At 41.4% G+C, this 18,166-nt stretch overlaps 2 protein-coding genes across 3 annotated transcripts in view; one reads left to right on the forward strand and one right to left on the reverse strand.

Moving 5' to 3' along the window:
* The first annotated feature begins 846 nt into the window (after nt 1–846).
* On the forward strand, nt 847–10,452 carry LOC142666513 (E3 ubiquitin/ISG15 ligase TRIM25-like). The gene is made up of 6 exons (XM_075846586.1): nt 847–1,083; nt 2,011–3,482; nt 7,268–7,480; nt 7,637–7,754; nt 8,771–8,869; nt 8,972–10,452. Exons 2-6 carry the CDS (start codon nt 3,069–3,071, stop codon nt 9,556–9,558), a joined length of 1,431 nt encoding a protein of 476 aa, XP_075702701.1. The 5' UTR covers nt 847–1,083; nt 2,011–3,068; the 3' UTR covers nt 9,559–10,452.
* The window catches only part of UNC13D (unc-13 homolog D), a 114,043-nt gene continuing 103,440 nt past the window's right edge, over nt 7,564–18,166 (reverse strand). Inside the window, exons 24-33 of one of the 2 annotated variants that reach the window (XM_075846585.1) lie at nt 17,219–17,425; nt 17,060–17,128; nt 16,861–16,940; nt 15,975–16,080; nt 15,028–15,099; nt 14,148–14,231; nt 12,288–12,405; nt 11,365–11,488; nt 10,566–10,768; nt 7,564–10,133 (exon numbers count right to left, since the gene is read on the reverse strand). In XM_075846585.1, coding sequence (XP_075702700.1) covers nt 10,024–10,133; nt 10,566–10,768; nt 11,365–11,488; nt 12,288–12,405; nt 14,148–14,231; nt 15,028–15,099; nt 15,975–16,080; nt 16,861–16,940; nt 17,060–17,128; nt 17,219–17,425 — 1,173 coding nt within the window. In that variant the 3' untranslated portion in view covers nt 7,564–10,023. Of the gene's footprint in view, nt 10,134–10,565; nt 10,769–11,364; nt 11,489–12,287; nt 12,409–14,147; nt 14,232–15,027; nt 15,100–15,974; nt 16,081–16,860; nt 16,941–17,059; nt 17,129–17,218; nt 17,426–18,166 lie in introns of both variants that reach the window. The other variant, XM_075846584.1, reaches the window with a different exon arrangement.

Genomic DNA, 18,166 nt, shown 5'->3' on the forward strand with positions numbered 1-18,166 from the left:
CTGCTGCATCAAAAGCTAACAAAATATTGGGGCAGATTTACTAATACTGTCAGAGCAATTATCGTACAAATTTTTGCATAATCCTTTGAATGTAAGAGATAATTGCCACGTGTTACGACATGCAGTGATCGAACGACTAAGAATAAATCGTTGGGTTTCCATGGATTGGCAACATCTACCGGAGTGAAAGATTATCTTTTGTCACCACCATATCCCCTCATCTAATCAGAAATCTTCCGGTTGTTCAGAGATGAGGTGTGGGTGAATAAGCAACGATCACAGTAACGACTGAACAGAGAAAATATTTTGCAATTATTGTCACGTGTAATAGATCCTCTTTCAAATTCATACGACTTGCTAAATCATCACTCGTCGCTTGTTCATGAAAGGATATCCGCTCGTCTAATAGGACTCTAAGATTTGGACATCATAAATTTAGATCAGACAGTCCAAATGGATGTGCCAAATTTATACCAGTGGTGTATGCTGTATGATAAATTTGACGCATCTTGCTTGACCAGTTAGACACCTTTCTCATCGTCATACCACCTTATATTTGGCTTATTTTGCAACTGAATTTTGTGCCAGATTTTTGGCGCACTATTAAGCCATGCCCCCTTTTCACTAAGCCATGCCCCCTTTTCACTAAGCCATGCCCCCTTTTCACTAAGCCATGCCCATTTTACGAGGCACTTTTTAAAAAGTGTCTAGTGAAGCACAAAGACGTGCTGTTTGTTTTTTTGTTTGGTGCATTTGCTTAATAGATCAGTCTAAAACCTTATGCAACATTTTTCAAATAGGCAATCCCATAACAATGCAGACAATGCAACAATGTTAAGAGGGAGGAAAGAAAGAAAAACAATGATCCAGCGCGGTGAAGTTAAAATGAAAACACAGTTTCAATTTTATTCCGAAATCTTTAAAACGGGAAATAGCTTCCAGGTACAAGGATATACACTGTGAATGTTGCCTACGTGTTTCAGACGTCTACCACATCCTTCCTCATGGCTTGTTACAAGGCCCAATCACAGGCCTAAAACATCGTCCCTGGAGGCCGGACTACGCGCAGAGAAGAGAGAGGGGGTAAGTATGAAAGTTTTTTTTTTTATACATTTTCCGGCGCTACATTACGCAGCGGAAATTCTGCCGGAAAAGCGCACCACGATGTGATGCGGTTTTTGTACGGCATTCCCTGCGCTGTTCAAGGCGTCTATGCTATGAATCTTGATGCAGCCAATACGCACAGAAGAATACGCCGTGTGTATTTGTAACGTCTATGGCCGCTAACTCTCGTCCAAACGCGGCCATGGACGTGTGAGTTCTTGGCGGCATCTCCCTCCTGAGAGACGCCGGCACTCACTTCCTGGTTCGGACACTGTCTCCCGCTGTGCGCGAGCGCCCGCGCATGCACAGCCTTAAAGGGCCAGTGCGCGCACAGTTGCAGAAAATCTGCAATTAGCCCAGAATGCTGCTGGACTATAAAAAGGGCTCTGCACTCTTGATCATTGCCTAAGCGTTGTTGTGTTACCTAAAGTTTGTCATTGTCTTGATGCTGTCTGCCATGGAATCCTCTCTGATCAAGATCCAAGCAAACCAAGGGTTGTGAATCTCTTTCCTATGTTATAAACCGTATGTATATGCATCATAATGCTACATGCAAACGTTGCGTATTTTGCGGCGTAAAATCTGCACCAAAACCCACAGCAATACGCAGGAAATTCACAGGTAAAATCCGCACCTAATCATGCGTATTTTTTATGCATTTTTGGTGCGATTTTCCACAGCACTAGGCAGATACAGTTCGCAAGCGGAAATGCAAGATAAATTGACATGGTGCAGATTTTAAAATCCGCACCGCAGGTCAATTTACGTGCAGAAAAATACTTCAGCGCACACATGAGATTTCTTGGAATCTACTGGCAAGACTGCACGTATTACGCATCTTGTGCATTGACCCTTATTCTGATACTTCTGTCATCATTTGATGTAATGTTATATTTACTTTTACAGGTAACCAAACTATGTTCACAAACTATGCCCCGCGCCACCACATTCTGCAGCTATGTACAGTGAAAATATCCACATTTTATAAGAGATTCCCAGGAAGGATTTACCCTCCCTCTCTGCACCCGGCTCCTTTTTTGGTGGAATTGGAGGAGCAGATTTGGTAGAGTGATGTAAATGAACTAATAAACAGCTCAACTACCATGTGATGAGAAGATTGAGTAAAAAAAAAAACATTTTATTCTGTTACCTAGAGTTGCATGATGCATCGAAATATCGATAATATTTAGATGCCGTGCACACTCAAATGGTTGAATACCGTTAATTCATGTATTTCGATACTAAGCTGTGCGGCCGCTAACCATTGCCCCGCTCCTCACAACAAGTGTGCACGTGCGGTCAGCATGATGTGATGCAGCCGGCACTGCACTAATGAGCGGCGGCGCCGGCACTGAAGACCGAGAACATGGGGGTATTTTGCAGTGCGCACACAATGCTGTCCTCAGGACCAGCGCTCATTCTTGCTGACTGCACGTGCACACTTGTCAGGAGCGGGGCAATGGCTGTATTACACAGCCGTAGCCCCGCTCTAACGGCAGAAATCAGAGAAACCTCAGATCTCCGCCGTTATTCCCTTGAATGTCGCGATCAATTAATGTGAGACACATGGAGGTTCAAAATTCATCACACCACGCACCTCACATCAGAAAATGGAAGGACTTTTTTTATTATTATTATTGTTGGCAAAGTATCTTTTTGGTATCGAGAATGGCAATACTACACAAAGTATCGGTATCGAAGTCCAAATTCTGGTATCGTGACAACCCTACTGTTACCACAAGTGAATAAAAACTCCATAAATATTCAGCCAAGTTCACAGATGCAGGATAATCTGGACACGTCAGCATCCGAGGGATCATTTGGTAGGACTTTACAGAGTAACACAGATTTCCCTGGGTAGTTTTCTGCTATTTATTAGGAGAAGTAGAGAAAAAAAAGCTATATCCTGCCATTGTTCGAGAACTTCCGACCCTTTCCAGTGCTGTGTCCTCACATCTTGTAACATGGCCACTGTTGCCTTTCTCTGCTCTGAATATTTGTATTGCCCCGTCTGCCTGGACCTGTTTCGAGAACCTGTCACCATCCCCTGTGGGCACACCTTCTGCTTGACATGCATAACTCAGTGTTGGTCTCTGCAGGGAATGCCTAGCTCCTGCCCACAGTGTAGGTCCTCATTTCGACCAGACTCCTCGCCAAGACTCTGCAAGAACAGCATTCTTGCTCAAATGGTGGAAGATTTCTCCAGTCTTCAAGGGTCTAATGATATCAATGCCTTTAGCAGTCATGCCAGGAGCATTGGCATACCATTGAGAAATCAGTGCCAAGAAGAAATGCCACCTGGAAATTTTGAAACGGAAAATAGCAGGAACTTTGACTTACCCATAATCAGTGAAGACCACAAAGCACCCAGCACTCAGGTATGTCATTCCAATGGTTATCTAAGTTATGCTGACCGATCCCTGTCCTGGTTTTATCTTCAGTAAGTGGGGCTTATGTGCATAGTTATATAGTTTAAAAAAAAGATACCGGTCCATCAGGTTCAACCTTTCTCAATAAATTACACGTCATTCATTGCTTGATTAGTTATAACCCTCAATGCCATTCATCAGTAAATAAACATCTAGCCTTTTTTTTAAAACTGACATAGTATCTGCCATCACTACCTCTTGGTGAAGGGCATTCCATAGCTTGACCACTCGAACTGTAAAGAATCCTTTCCTATATTGATGTCTGAAACGTCTTTCTTTCACACACAATAATTGTCCCCTGGTCCTTCGTAGAGTCCTTGGCAAGAACAAATTATGTGTTAGTTCCTTGTATTGACCACCCATATATTTATACATGTTAATAAGATCACCCCTTGGTGCGTCCTTACACTTTTGGTTGCCACATGCAGACAAAACCACGACCACATGCATGTGATTTTGCCGGTAACACTGTGGTTTTGCTGGCAAAATCTTGCGGCCATTGGCAACCACATATGGGTCATGATTTCGTCCGCAAGCAGCCACCGCAGCGAGAGAATGCATACAAATATTTCTGAAACAAAGTGTATATATATATATATATAATTCTAATTCTTCATTAAAATGCTGACATCAGGTAACACCTGGAGACAAGCATATAATGGGCAGTTGTTAGTGGTTTGTTCTCATGGGGGAGTTTGTTGCGATAATAGTTGCACTTTATGTCTGGGCGTTCAGCCAACCGGCTACAATGGACTATGAAGGCCACACATTTAACACATGAAGATAAGATGTTTCTTTGAATTATATAGAGGAAAGTTCATTACAAAATGGAGAATGCATATCTTAGTAATTCGGCATCCTGCTTGATAATTCATAATGTAATTTCATACAGAGAATATAAGCAAATAAACCATCGTTCACATTTTCAAAGAGAGAGGTGTAATACTTAATTTCCACTGTGGTAGTGCTGCAGGGGAATTGAACATTTGCTGCCAAGTTCCCCTGCAGATTGAAACTTATTGTTGGGGGTTCCTTCAGCAGGACATAATTTTCGGGGGACCCTTCTAATAAAAAGGAATTTTCAAAACAGACATCCCCTATCATTTGCATCCTGCATTTGCCCAGTTCTAATCAATATTCCTAAGTATACAAATCCATAAAGGCATGAATACATAAAGCCAAACCAATGGAGGTCATGCAGGAAAATGACATAAACGTTCAATAAAAATCAAAAGTTTTAATGGGTATTCGGTTATCCAGAGGTTACTAATCCCAAGATTCGTAATGTATGCTATTCATAGTCTTCAAGATGACAAGTATGCCATTATTAAAGACCCTAGAAAAATATATGTAAAAACAAAAGGAATGATAATTACAATGAAAAGACATAAAAGCACAAACAAAGTGCAAATAATAGAGATAAAACCAATCATGAGGACAAACAAAAGGTATTGACCGGTAAATTTATAGGAAGGGAACAAAGCTATTGGTTAGGACCCATAGGGGAGAGGGTGTTAAGTCAACCTATCCACATTCTTACTCATTAGGCAAGTGCCCTCTTCCAATTACCCCCTCCTAGTCCGATGTACACCCTATCAATTCCCCGAACTCTCAGTAGAGAGGCATCGCATTCGTGACAAACTTTAAAATGACTGGGTAGTTCTGCAAACTAGATGTTATTTTAATAACCGGTTCGGGATAACTGTTGGCGGCTTCACACCCTTGGCAATATGTACCGTATATTAAAGTCCAATGGCAATTAACCAGTCACAGATTCAACACTGACCCTGCTGAATTCAATAAACAGACACTGCAGCACTGATTGTATATCCTGAGAAAATGTACAGACTGCTGCCGTGTACTATATTGTAGAGTATGGTGTAAATGGCGTCAATGGTGTAAAACCAATGATAAATCTCCCCACTAATTGTTTCCTGCAGCAGAATAATAGGGAAGGTAGGAGAAATTCTGTTTTACTGGACCGTTTTCCCAGGAATAACTGTATCTTGTTAATAATTTATTATTTTTCTGTCCTGCATATTTTCACTAAAGGTGCTGAACTAAAGGTAAATATAAGCTAAATATATGCATATATACAAAGATCAAAGATTATTGGGGATATTGTTGAAATTACCCAAAAAAGTGACAAACCAGTAATAAAGTAATTCATCCCCTTGAGATAGCTGTCGGCTGAATGCTCCCATGCTTGCTTATTGCCTTCAACAAAGGCTTAGGTATGTTGAAACATGCCCAATCCCAATTTCTCCAGACGTCAGATGTCAGGAGGCCCCCATACACATAGGATCATCAGCTGATCCTTCCGAAATCGGCAGGTTTTGGTGACTCTGGTCAGAGCATCGACAACACTCTGGCTGGGGATTCCGCTGCTGGAGCAGCTCCTGATGTCACTATCCATATATGGACAGTGATGTCAGGGGCTTCTCCAGTCCAGAAATGTGCTCGGCCAGAGTGCTATCGGTGCTCTGACCAGGGACTGCGTAGTTGAAAGACACTGACATTACTGTCCACACATGGACATTGATGTCAGGGGCTGCCTTGGGGCCAGAATCCCAGCGACGATCGCTACCTGATGCTCTCCCGGGAATTCCAACCCTGGGAAAGCTCCCCAAAGTATACCTGTCACAGATGCAATACAGTGGCATCCGTCACACATAGGCTCCCTGCAGGTTCCCACGGGATGGAATAGCGCAGTATACTACGTTATTCCATCCTCCAAAAAAATAAGGTATACCAGCCCGACGGAGGCCAAAAGGCCACTCTTTTTTTTTTTTTTACTCTGTCAGGCTAATGGAGCCCTAGGTAGAGAACTTTTCCAACGTGAATGCTAAATGTAGGGCCAAAACATGATGTGAACAGGTCCTAAGAAGTCTGCCAACATTGTATAAATAAGTCCAAGGTCAGAAAGAAGGAGCAGATGGAACCATTTCCTCAGGATAAACATAAATAGGAGACAAGTGTTTATTTCTATTGAAGAAAATGCAATTCCACTTATGAAGATTTTTTTTACAGTATTAGTTGTAAACACTAGTTGTTTTTTTTTTTTTTAAAACCCAGGATGTAGGAGGAGGCAGGAGAAGGTTTTAAGGCAAGTTTTTATGTTTTTTAATTTACACACTTTTTTAAGTGTTAATTTACGGGTTCAGTTTCTTGTAAAAAATGTACTATTAATGAACTATTGACATATAGTGATTGTTGGTAAGAGCATAAGATTAAATGTAAATGAAATATGAACTCCAATATATGGAATATAATTGTTGTGTTCACTCACTCCAATCTCCGAGCCAGAGCAGAGAGCTGCTCCCAAAAAGATTGCTTTTTGTCCAGATCGTTTTTGTGTTACGGAGCTCCAAATTCCCGGCTTCCCTTCCCTCAGTCATAGAGATAAAAGGTACAATTCTGTCTGCATGTAGCCACCAATAGGGGGAGATCATGAGCTGACTAAAGACGTATTAATAATTAAGTTCAATGGGTGCTGCAAAAATCTATCTTCAGTGAACACCCTTAGAAGCATCTGAGGTAGATACAGATTGGAACAGATGGGCTGAATTATTTTTTTTTTAAATGTACTTGGTGCAGTAGGCACCCGTAACATAATTTCTATTGCGGTGCATGGCAAGCATCTGTTGACACTTAAATAAATTAAAATGATGCATGGTCTATAGGAAAGATTATGAGTTGCCTTTTTCTTTTATAAACCTGTTCACTTCCCTCAGGTTTCATCCACAAAACATCGTAGAGTAGTGAGCCAAGGGTTCTCTGACATGGTGAGGATCCTGCAGGCCTCAGGGTTTCGGCTACTGCAGATGATGGAACAAGTGGAAAACCAGATGCTGAAGAATCCAAACCGGCAAGACCGTGAAGAAAGGCTTACGATGCATTCTGCCCAGGTTGTTCCAGATCAGCCGCAGGATCAGCTCGTGGTTGTGGTAAATATCCATTATGATTGTGTCGATTCTTTCGTTATAGACACGGGATCACAGTATAGTAATAACACATTTATTATAGGGATGTTTTCTAGACATGAAATACAAGTAAACTATAAAACTATACAATACATTCAATTATTCATTTGTGTACATCAGGAGGAACAATCCACATTTCTGGAACTACAGTGGACTGGACTGTACGCTGCCGTCTCCAAGTTTAAACACTGTTTACAAGAATTGTGCGCAGATCACATGGGCAGACTTGTGCAACAAGGTGAGTGGGTGATGTGAAAAATTTGTGTGAATGAAGCGCTAGTGATGGGGTTGGATGATGGAGACGTGACGGGCATCATGGAGAACCCTGCAAAGAGTGAATTCACAAAAAGGGAATGTAACCTACAGAACGACGGTACAGTAAATTGTGGCGCAGCAGGTAGTCAACAACGGATAAGCGTCAACGCAAAACTAAGGGCAAAGCTTTGTGAATGCACCTTGTACAGCAGCATAAAGAGTCCTAAGGCCTCATACCCACTTCAGTTTTTTTCTCCAGGGTGCTATCCGTTTTTTTAACTGATAGCACCCTAACACATTCATTTCAATGGGGTCATGCACACTTCCGTTGTTTTAACGGAACCGTGTGACCGTTTTGTCAAAAATAGGACAGGTCCTACTCCTGTCAGTTTTTGACGGAACAGTCTCGGCCTTTTCATCGATTTGGTCCGTGAAACAATGGAGTGGACACGGAACCCATCCGTGTGTGGTCCGTGTTTCACGGATCCGTCATTAACGGCCGTACAACGGCTAACGGAAGTTAGGCCTAAGTTCATGAGAAAAAAAAACCTACATGTGCCTCCATATAAAATCTGTATCGGTTCTCTATAGGCCCCTAGAAGGCTATGGGCACAGTCATTTGGATCTGTACACACATCCCTAATACGGCCGTACGCGTGAGGAGAATGATCTAAAGGAATTGGATTAATTGCCTGGGGCATAGCAAAGATAGTAGTTGTATCCTGGTGCCTGAGGGGACCCATAGGCCCCTCTGCTACATAAGAAGGCACCAGTATTATAAATGGCACTTGGTAAGATGGACACTGTCACAGGCTTTTGCATTGGGGCCAAGGTGCCACGTTATACCTTTATTAAGGACAATTCTATAGCAAAGTAAGAAAGATGATACAGCAAAACTAACTAAACATGAAATATAAGAAACTTATGATGGTAGGCGATTTAGTTGCATATTAGGTGTCATTTGCTCCTCTTCACATATGGTTTTACTTTATGCAACAGTGTGGACAACACGCACGAGCTATCCAATATTACCACCGAAACTCTGGGGAAGTCCATTACTGCCATTGATGCCACGGGTACGAGCAGAATTTCTCCACTGTAAGACATTTTCTACTTCTGCCTTGCCTAAACTTTTAATACATTCCCTAACCATGTGACAATCTAAATAAGTTTTACTTACTGCAGCCCTCCTATTTGCAGATACTCGGGATGTCAGCCTGGATCCAGACACTGCCCATAACAACTTGTGCCTTATGCAAGGCAACCACAGAGCCCTGTGTAAGCTGCAGCCTCAGGCTTATCCAGAAAATGCAGAACGATTTGATCATTATACTCAAGTGCTGGGCCGAGAGCCAATGGCTCAAGGGCGCCAGTATTGGGAGGTACATCTCTCTGGAAATCGGGTAAGTTTGGGTGTCACTTATCATTGTATCTCTCGTAAGGGGCATCAAAGCTCCTGTCTGGTGGGGAGAAACTCACAGTCTTGGTGCCTGGAGTGGAGCAATACCCGTTGCTATGCCTGGCATGATGGTGAAAAACTTTTGGTAGCCACAGGACAGCAGGAGAAACTGGGTATCTTTTTGGACTGGGATGAAGGAACGCTCTCCTTCCATGAGGCATCAGTTGATATGCCACTTCTTTATCGCTTTCATGCTTCCTTTACCCAGCCTCTGTACCCCATCTTTTTCATCAGCTGGAATTCTATTGTGTCCATTGGAGAAAGAACAGCAGTACAGCACAGTGGTCACAACAAGCACTTCCAGAGGCAATTTTCAGCAGACTTCTAATGGAAACCGTTGACTTCTAGATCGACCAGTGTAAATCTATTTGTATTTAGAATAGATGTTTTTATTCGACTCAAGAGCATATATAAAGGGGGTGCAGTGGATGTTGGAATTCCAAGGGCTCTTAATGCTTTTGCATTGGTGTCGTCCCTTCCGGCTATGACTTAGGTTCCTTTCATTACATGGCTAACTTAATCTCTTCGAATTTCTGTTTTAAGGCATGACACTTTGTATAGCTTTATAACGTTCCAGGACTGGTTACAGATCCCAGTGTTACAATCCATATATGTTATATCTGCAACATTTGTTTAAAAGTTAAAGTCACGTGTAAAACATTCATGGACGGAATTCAGAGAGTCATTTACAGAGATGAAGTCTACTTTCATGAACTGTCCATTCAATAAAAGTCTTCCTTGGTGACCAATTCGAAAGCACTGGTTATTATATACATAATGTCCTGCACAATTGTCACCGCTCACTCTCTTTAGACTGGCGCACCCTCTGCTTTCGGAGCTTGACAAACATGGCAGCTTCCTTTTCAGTACGACGACAGTCCAGGAGTTGCAAGATGCGATCCCCTGAGAAGGAGACAACACATTGTTTTAGTGCTTAATAACAATAGCCAGAAAACAGGAGGAAATCTCTGACGTCACTGTGATGTCGGCCTGCTTACTGGTGGATTAACTAACCGCATTCCTAAACAGTAGGGAGGCTTTTAGTTTTGTTTGGCTCACTGTCAGTGCTATGTCAATGTTCCCAGTCTATTTATAAAAATGTTTGTTGTGATAAGATTGAAAACTGAAGTCACAATTCATTTACTCCATCATTAACATCCAGAATCTCTAGAAGTATTTGTGATTTTGTGGTGTTGACTTAGGTGGGTGAGGGGTAATATGGCAAGCATGTTGGTTGCCTTATATACACTACTTAGATGATATAGGCTTATTGGGTCCATAGTCGTACATTAATCTATGAATGGATGTCATTTGTAATGTTAGAAAACCACTGACCATTAATTTTTGGATGGGTGAGTGCCACTCGTATTTGAGGTATGTTAACCACAGCATCATTTGTCTCCTCTTTTAACCCAGGAACGTCTGTAAGAGATAAAAATGCCTCTCCCTCCAGATCATTAGATAGAATAGAATCATAGTCAAATACAGTCAGCAATAGACAGGCTCCTAGAACTTCACACTGCTCTGGGGTCACCAGGCTGCGGGTAGAGAAAAGAGAATATTGTAATTAGATATGTCAGGGCAGCCTTATCTTATGATAGTGCCCCGCGCGGTACCTTCTGTTGGTGCTTCCATATGGTCTACTATCATACAGTGTTTAAATAACTATACCAAAGAGTGCCTAATTATAAGTGTCATACGGTATGGTGCCAGAATAACAGTGCCATACATTGGGCATATATGCAGTTACCTAAATAACGAAGCTGCCACCCCTAAAATACATAACAAAAATAATATACTGTACAGTGTCTTAGCAGCAGTGCCACACATTGTCTAAGTAAATACCACCATAGAGTACTCAAATACCAACATACAGACACCAATAACAGCAACTAACACATATAAAGTAACCTAATAACTGTGCTATACAATAATAATACTACTAAGATACACGATCCGTGTTGGTCACAAAACACTGATACAAGGTTATCTGTGGCACCCTCTTCATTAGAGGCAGCTAATGGACCCTATGTGACCGCACAGGTTGCACACCCCTAAGATCGGCTATGTTAAATGACTAGCTTTGAAGTGTGTTATTGACTTTCAGTGTTATTTACACAAAGGTTGTACTCACAAGTCAAAGGTCTCATCATAAAGAGGGTTCAATTCAGTCTTCTTGACTTCTGTAGACCGTGGCTCTACTGCCGGAAATATGTGTTTAGGTTCCAATGTCAGCTGAACAAATGGGTCACTGCTGCCTGAGCACAGGAACAGGGGAACGGATGTTCAATGATATAAGGGATCATTGGGTGTCAATATCAGACCATACATAAAGATCTACATATTTATTCTTATTTATGAAAGAATAAAGTCTTGGAAAAAATAACTAATACAAACGTAAATGAATATACTGTCATATATAAAGGATGTTTATTTATAGAGGGTTATAACTAATCTAGCAATGAAAGACATGTAATGGATTAAGAAAGGTTGAACATTTCAACCTATGTAACATATATCCACAGGATATGTCATAAATGTCAGATAGATGCGGGTCCCACTTCTGGCACCCCCATCTATCTCTAGAACGGGTTCCCCCAAACCCTGTTCTAGCTTTTGGTACTAATGCTGTCTCCCGGCCACGCTTTGCTGTGATTAAGTCCCACAGAAACTTTACTTAAGTGTCGGGAGTGTGAATAGACAACGCGTCCTGGCTGTAGGCAATGTCTATTCACTCTCGAGACACTTCAGTAAAGATCACACTGGGCAGTGAATACAAATAGACATGAATGGAGAGAAGTGTATGATGCTGATTGGTCAACTACATTTTAACAGTAAGTTAGTTACAAAGTTGATCTATTCCAGGTTTACTATTATATCGGCATAAGATGTTTGAAAAGTTAGTGTCCATTTACGTTTTTTATGGTCTGAAAAGTAGTCCTCTATACTGACATTTATGTAAGCTCTGATGAATATAAGGACAATGCACCATGTGGTCTTGTCAAAGTGGTGGTATTTTGGAGAAATATATAAATATTGTATATATGTTTCACTTACCATTGGAATCAAGGGGAAGAAGATTCACTGCATTGAGGATCTCAACACGTAGTTTCTGCTCTGATTGCCGGTAGCTGACTTTTAATGTAACAGCTCCATACTTTTCTGCAGTGGAACCCTGCTATACGTAGGTAAAATATAAAAATAAAACATAAACATATTTATTTGAATTGATAAATAATCAGTAAATATTTAAGAAATCCAAGATGCCGCTTGTGGGCCTTCTTGTGGGCCACCTGAAGTGGTTAGAACTCCAAAGCGAGCCATCTTGACAATTGTAGTGTACAGTGTTCTGTGTCTAACACAGATTAGTTAAAGATGGAACTAGATTTACAGGCTTCCTTTCGCAAACAGACTTAGATCCTATTTTTCTACTGAGCATTGGAGGTTCTGATGTTGTACATGCTGTCATTATTGACTCACAACAGGGTTATATGGGTACTGGATCCCTTCCTCTCTCTCTTTGAGGGGGACGGGACTGCATATTAAGAGCAGATTCTAACCACCGCATGATAACCACTTTATCGAATCCTATGTTAAGCTTACTCAACAAGAGTTTAAGAGACTTAGAGATACTAAGGCTCTGTACACGATGAGACCCAACCATAGGAATATGTTGTCGGAGTTGGTGTCCAACAAGGGCATCACTAATAAACCCGCGGACAAAGGTGGTGCCCTTGTTGTGTTGGACACCCACAGGTACATCTTGGAAATCAGGAGACAGTTGACGAATATCAACGTCTATGAGAGATACAAAACGATGTCACTGATAGATTGAATGAGGAATTAAAATTACTGGTCAAGGATGCTAGAATTGATGGCATAAAAGATGTGGCTTTGGCCGATTATTTGAGAATTACAATACCGGTTATTCTGATACTTTATATCTTGCCCAAGATACACAAGAGGATTGACAGATTCTCGAGTCTCGATACGGAAAGGATTGACAGATTGATAGCTCTTTCTCGATTCTATATATATATATATATTTTTTTTTTTCTTACATCTATTCTTCTATTGATGTGAGTGAATACATGGATTCTGAATTGTGATATATAGTTTACACTATTAATTTGTATTGCACCTACTCTATAAATGGTCTGGCTCATCCTTTGTGTTGAGGAACTAGATATGAACTTCTCTAGATCTTTATCTATAATGCGGTCGCATGTATGATCGTTGCGAGTGTACTCTTAACAAGATTTCACTGCACTAAGGCGACATATACAACTTCCCGATAGTAACAGAAATTATCCGATACTATTAGAGGAAAGTTTGCATCTCCACCCCTATGACGCCTACTGTTAGTAGAGTCTCCATTGACTGGGTAATGTTGCCTTAATGCGTAGATACCAGAGACACTTTTGGCTCATGCGCAGGTTTGCTGATGTGTGAAGCGGCGCAAGCGCAGTGGCAAACTGTTGGCAGTGTGTGCATGCGCACCGGATAATGAGATGCCGGCACAGGTATGTTGGTGTCCGCGTTTCTGTCCTGGCTTCCTATGAAGGCGTCTGTGTAAATTTTATGGCAATGTATTTACATTATTGTTGTTGTATCTTGATACACATGTCTGGGAGGGGTGGGATAAAAAATGTTCACATTGATTGGGCAATTGTATGGCCCTATATATACTTGCACCTTTTGACACTTTTATATGCTTGTCATGACTCCTCCGTGAGTCGAAACGTTGATATATTTGGGATGTGCTAATAAACACTAAGAATGTATTTGCCAACGGATGCTGTCATTAATTTTTGCAATTGTAGCGTACAGGGGACTTTCCAGAAATTTTGTTTTGAAATTATACTATGTGTAACTTCGGCATGGTGAGACTCTTAGCATGTAGTTTGGTCCAATTACCTGCTGCTGGATCTTCTGCTGATAATATCGCTCTATTAGTTTTCGTGTGCTAGAGGAACCAAGGTCAAGATCCTGTTCCAGGGTCTGTAAGAAGAGCAAAGATGGGAATAGGGTAACCCAATGGATTTTCTGCAAGTGGATGCTTAAAAAGGGGTTGTCCAGGGTTAGAAAAACATGTCTGTTTTTTTCAAAAATAGTGCCATACCTGTCCAACGGTTGTGCGTGGTATTGCATCTCAACCTTAGTCACTTCAATAGAGCAGAGCTGCTATACCAGAGACAACCCATGGACAAGTGTAGTGCTGTTTTTGGAAGAAAGTTGTCATGTTTTGGCCTATACCTTTTGACCATTTCAATATCACAGCCCTGTCAGGGCAAATTGCACCTAATATACTTATTTGGTGCATCATAAATTAAATATTACAAACAAAATTCTTCGAAAATAAATGAAAAGCAACAAATTCCTTCTACAGTCTTTAACAGGTCTGATTTGTCGATACCTGACCGAGAGTATTTTGGAGTATCCGTTTCAGAAATGCTCTCAAATAGAAGACTTTAAAGTGAATGCCCACCCTTAAAAAACATTCTTTTTCTAGATAGGTTTAAAATAAATTTTTATGTATACTTTAGATTTTTATTTTCAAAAGTTGAGTTATATTGTTATAAGGTTTCTATAGCTAGTAAGATACTGCACATTTTGCTCTACATATAGAGGCTCATGTAAAAAACAAAATGGTCTTGTTGCCCATAGTCACCAATCAGAGTTCAACTTTTAGGGACCATTTTATAGTTATTTTTTGTTTTCATTTGTGCCCCACGTTACAAGTTCCTTACATTTAAATATCATCAACTTAGAATTAGAAAAAATATACAGTACTTACAATAAATGTGGCAGTGTGGAGGCTTTCTAACGACAGTCCACAACCCTCTGCATGGAAACATGACTCCAAGTTCTAGAGGGAAGAAAAATTCTCTCAGTCAAATATATAAAGTGCTACAGAGGGTACATAATACACTATAATGATAGGTTAATTGTTATGTGCGTGGGTTGGCATACATAATGGTAGCGTTATGCCGTTAAACCCCTCACCATGACATCCCTGTGCACCTGGTTTTGTGCCTCAGATCCCAAGCTGTGTCCCCTAAAACAGGACATTGGTCAGGGGACACACTGGTACCCTGAACTCTAGGATTACCACATTCGTGTTTCAGTGAACAGGCAGCAGGGACAGCAGATTGTCCCTGTTACCTGCACAGATGGGACCACATGTGTACCAAATGAGGTGTACCACCAGGTCCCAATAACAGCAAGATCATGGGGCTGGCATCTTTAAGGGGCACTGTGGCTGTACTGTTATGCTATGTTCACATGGCGGAAATTATTGTGGCGGAATCTACTGCGGATTCTGCCGCAAAATTCCACTTCCCATTCATTTCAGTGGAAGGCGGACGCTTCTTTTTCCCCACTACCTGATTTTTTCAGCTAGCGGACAAAAGAAGAGTCCTGCCCAGTGTTTTGGTGGATTCCACCCTAACCTCTAATTTAAGTGAATGGGAGTAGGAATGATGACGGCAGGAATAAATCTGCGGCGGATTTTGCGGCAGGACCCACCACACAGAATTTGTGTGAACATAGCCTTAAGATGGCATGTGTAACACTTTTAAGCAGCAAGTGGCTGTACTGTTCAAAGGGCACTGTGGCTGACACGAACATTTAGACTTATACACCACAAACTTTCACATTATATAATTCATTACTGTGCTTATTGAGCTTATCTGAACAGTGATACTAATATCCTGAATTATCACAGTATATACCACACATTACCTTGAGCGCTGCATGCAGCCTCTGGTAGTATCGGGCAGAAGCGGTGATATGGCTGGATAAGTTGGAGATGACTGTGAGGATGTGAGACCAAAGCAAAGACAGAAGGCTGTGAAAGGTATAAAATAAGAAATGACAAAAGATGTCACCTGAGAGTGAGATGAGATAACCAGAGAATGTTTATGGACAGTCAATGAGAAATATGGAGTTGGAACATACACAACTGCAAATAGGAGCTGTCACCACTGTTCAACCACGGGGGAGTGTATGGGTCACTAGGTTTTACTCTGTGCTCTGTAAAGGAGGACTCCGATTTGTGAACAACGCAAATTATACTTGTCATGTGTGGTTTTTCAGTAAGTCACATAACACATCACATGACAAATAAGAAACCCTACTTATGATTGGCCAAAAAGCTGCACATGACATGAAAAGTGAGACTCCTTCCTGCCTAGGACCCTTGCACAGATAACTCATTGGCAACAGGAAAATTGTTTGGGTCAACCTTGGAAAATCTCGTTTTATTGGAAGGGTCCCCCAGAAATCAGCTGATCACAGAGTCTTCTGATGCTGGGGCTCCAGTGATCGTCTTTAATCTGCAGGGGAACCTGGCAGCTAGTGTTCAATTTCGCTGCACCACTGGAGAAATGAAGCATGACATGGTGCTCATTGAGATCAATGGCAATTCAAATTTCTATGCATGGACAGGTTGGGTACTACAGGCTCTCTTTGTAGCTGCTCTCCACCCCTGAGATTGATAAAGGTCGATGATTGATGAAGGTTCCCAATGAGGAGATTCCCTCTATTGATTCAGAATGGCCTAATAGTTATAATAATTGAGAGTAATAGTATTGAGAGTAAAAGTTTATACTGAATTTGGGTCACTCACCAGTTAAAGTTTTCCTGCACTAGGTTCTGATTCATGTATTGTAACTCCGATTCCAAGAACTTCATCATTGGTACAACGCTCTGCATTATGAAACATACATATTAACAATTAATAAAAGATAAAATGATACTAAATTAGAAAAGGTTAAGATCAAATTAGATAAGATCAATAAGAGGAGCTGGATAGAAGTGAGACTCACATCATTGGGATCACGGGAATCATTAGCGTTCGCTATGGAGTTGAGATGTTTGGCAATGCCAGAGTCCAGCTGTAATAAAGTAAAAATATGAAATTTAGAGATAGAAGATAGGAGATTGAAGAAGAAGAATATACTAGATCAATATAAACTGGAACTTACTTTTTGAGCAAGAGCCTGCACAACACCTCGAATCTCTCGATCCAGGCATCCCACGGCGCTCTTCAGCTGGTCATAGAGTGTGTGCTGAAATTGCTCTGTGCTTATGATCTTGCAAGTTTGCTCCTCCAAAGATGCCCAACTCAACTTCTCAGGTAGCGAGCGCACCACCAGCCGAAGCTGCTCAATATTATTCACCACTAAACACAGCTAAGGAAAAGTGAAATATGTCATGGGTAAGAATGTAATGAGGTTCACAGAGATTGTGAAAGTGTAAAGGAATATAGACTGAAATGCCACTTTATTAGAGACACCTGTCCTTTCACGATTGGAGCTTCCCTATATGAAAATTGGACACGTGACCCTGGACTGCAGCATAAAATCAAGTGAGCAAGTCTTCCATGGATCAGTTTCCGTGTGAATCCACGTCAGAATGGGAAAATCAATCGATCAGAGCGACTCCGAACGAGGCGTGGTCATCGGTGCTAGACTAGTTGGGGCCAATATTTAAAAAAACTGCCAAACTTGTGGGATTTTCTCGTGCAATGGTGTCAAGAGCAGAACGAGAATGGGGTGATCGAGGAAAAACATCCTGTGGGAGTCAACAACTCGTCGACAAAGGGGTCAGAGGAGGATGTCAAGAATCATTCTGATGAACAGGCCGCTTAGAGTCAAGCTAATTGCAGTTGAATAAAACGCTGGTGTGCCAACTAATGTGTCTGAATGTACTTGTCATTCATTAGCACGGATTTGCTATAACAGCAGACGACCAGTTCGAGCGCCATTGCTGTCTAAAGGGGGAAAAAGAAACGGAAGACTCCAGTGGGCAAAAGGGCACAAAAATTGGATCACTGTGCCGTGGAAAAACATTGCCTGGTCAGATGAATCCAGATTTCTGTTGCACCATGCTGATGGGAGGGTCAGAATTTGGTTCAAGCAGCATGAAGTATA

This window comes from Rhinoderma darwinii, chromosome 13 (genome assembly GCF_050947455.1).
Source record: "Rhinoderma darwinii isolate aRhiDar2 chromosome 13, aRhiDar2.hap1, whole genome shotgun sequence".
Classification (NCBI taxonomy): Eukaryota; Metazoa; Chordata; class Amphibia; order Anura; family Rhinodermatidae; genus Rhinoderma; species Rhinoderma darwinii.

Excerpts from the sequence above, each read along its gene's own strand:
- LOC142666513 (XM_075846586.1), top strand. The coding sequence starts at position 3,069 with ATGGCCACTGTTGCCTTTCTCTGCTCTGAATATTTGTATTGCCCCGTC. Across the intron at positions 7,755-8,770 it reads GGGCAGACTTGTGCAACAAG|TGTGGACAACACGCACGAGC; the intron begins GTGAGTGGGTGA and ends TTTATGCAACAG. Across the intron at positions 8,870-8,971 it reads ACGAGCAGAATTTCTCCACT|ATACTCGGGATGTCAGCCTG; the intron begins GTAAGACATTTT and ends TCCTATTTGCAG.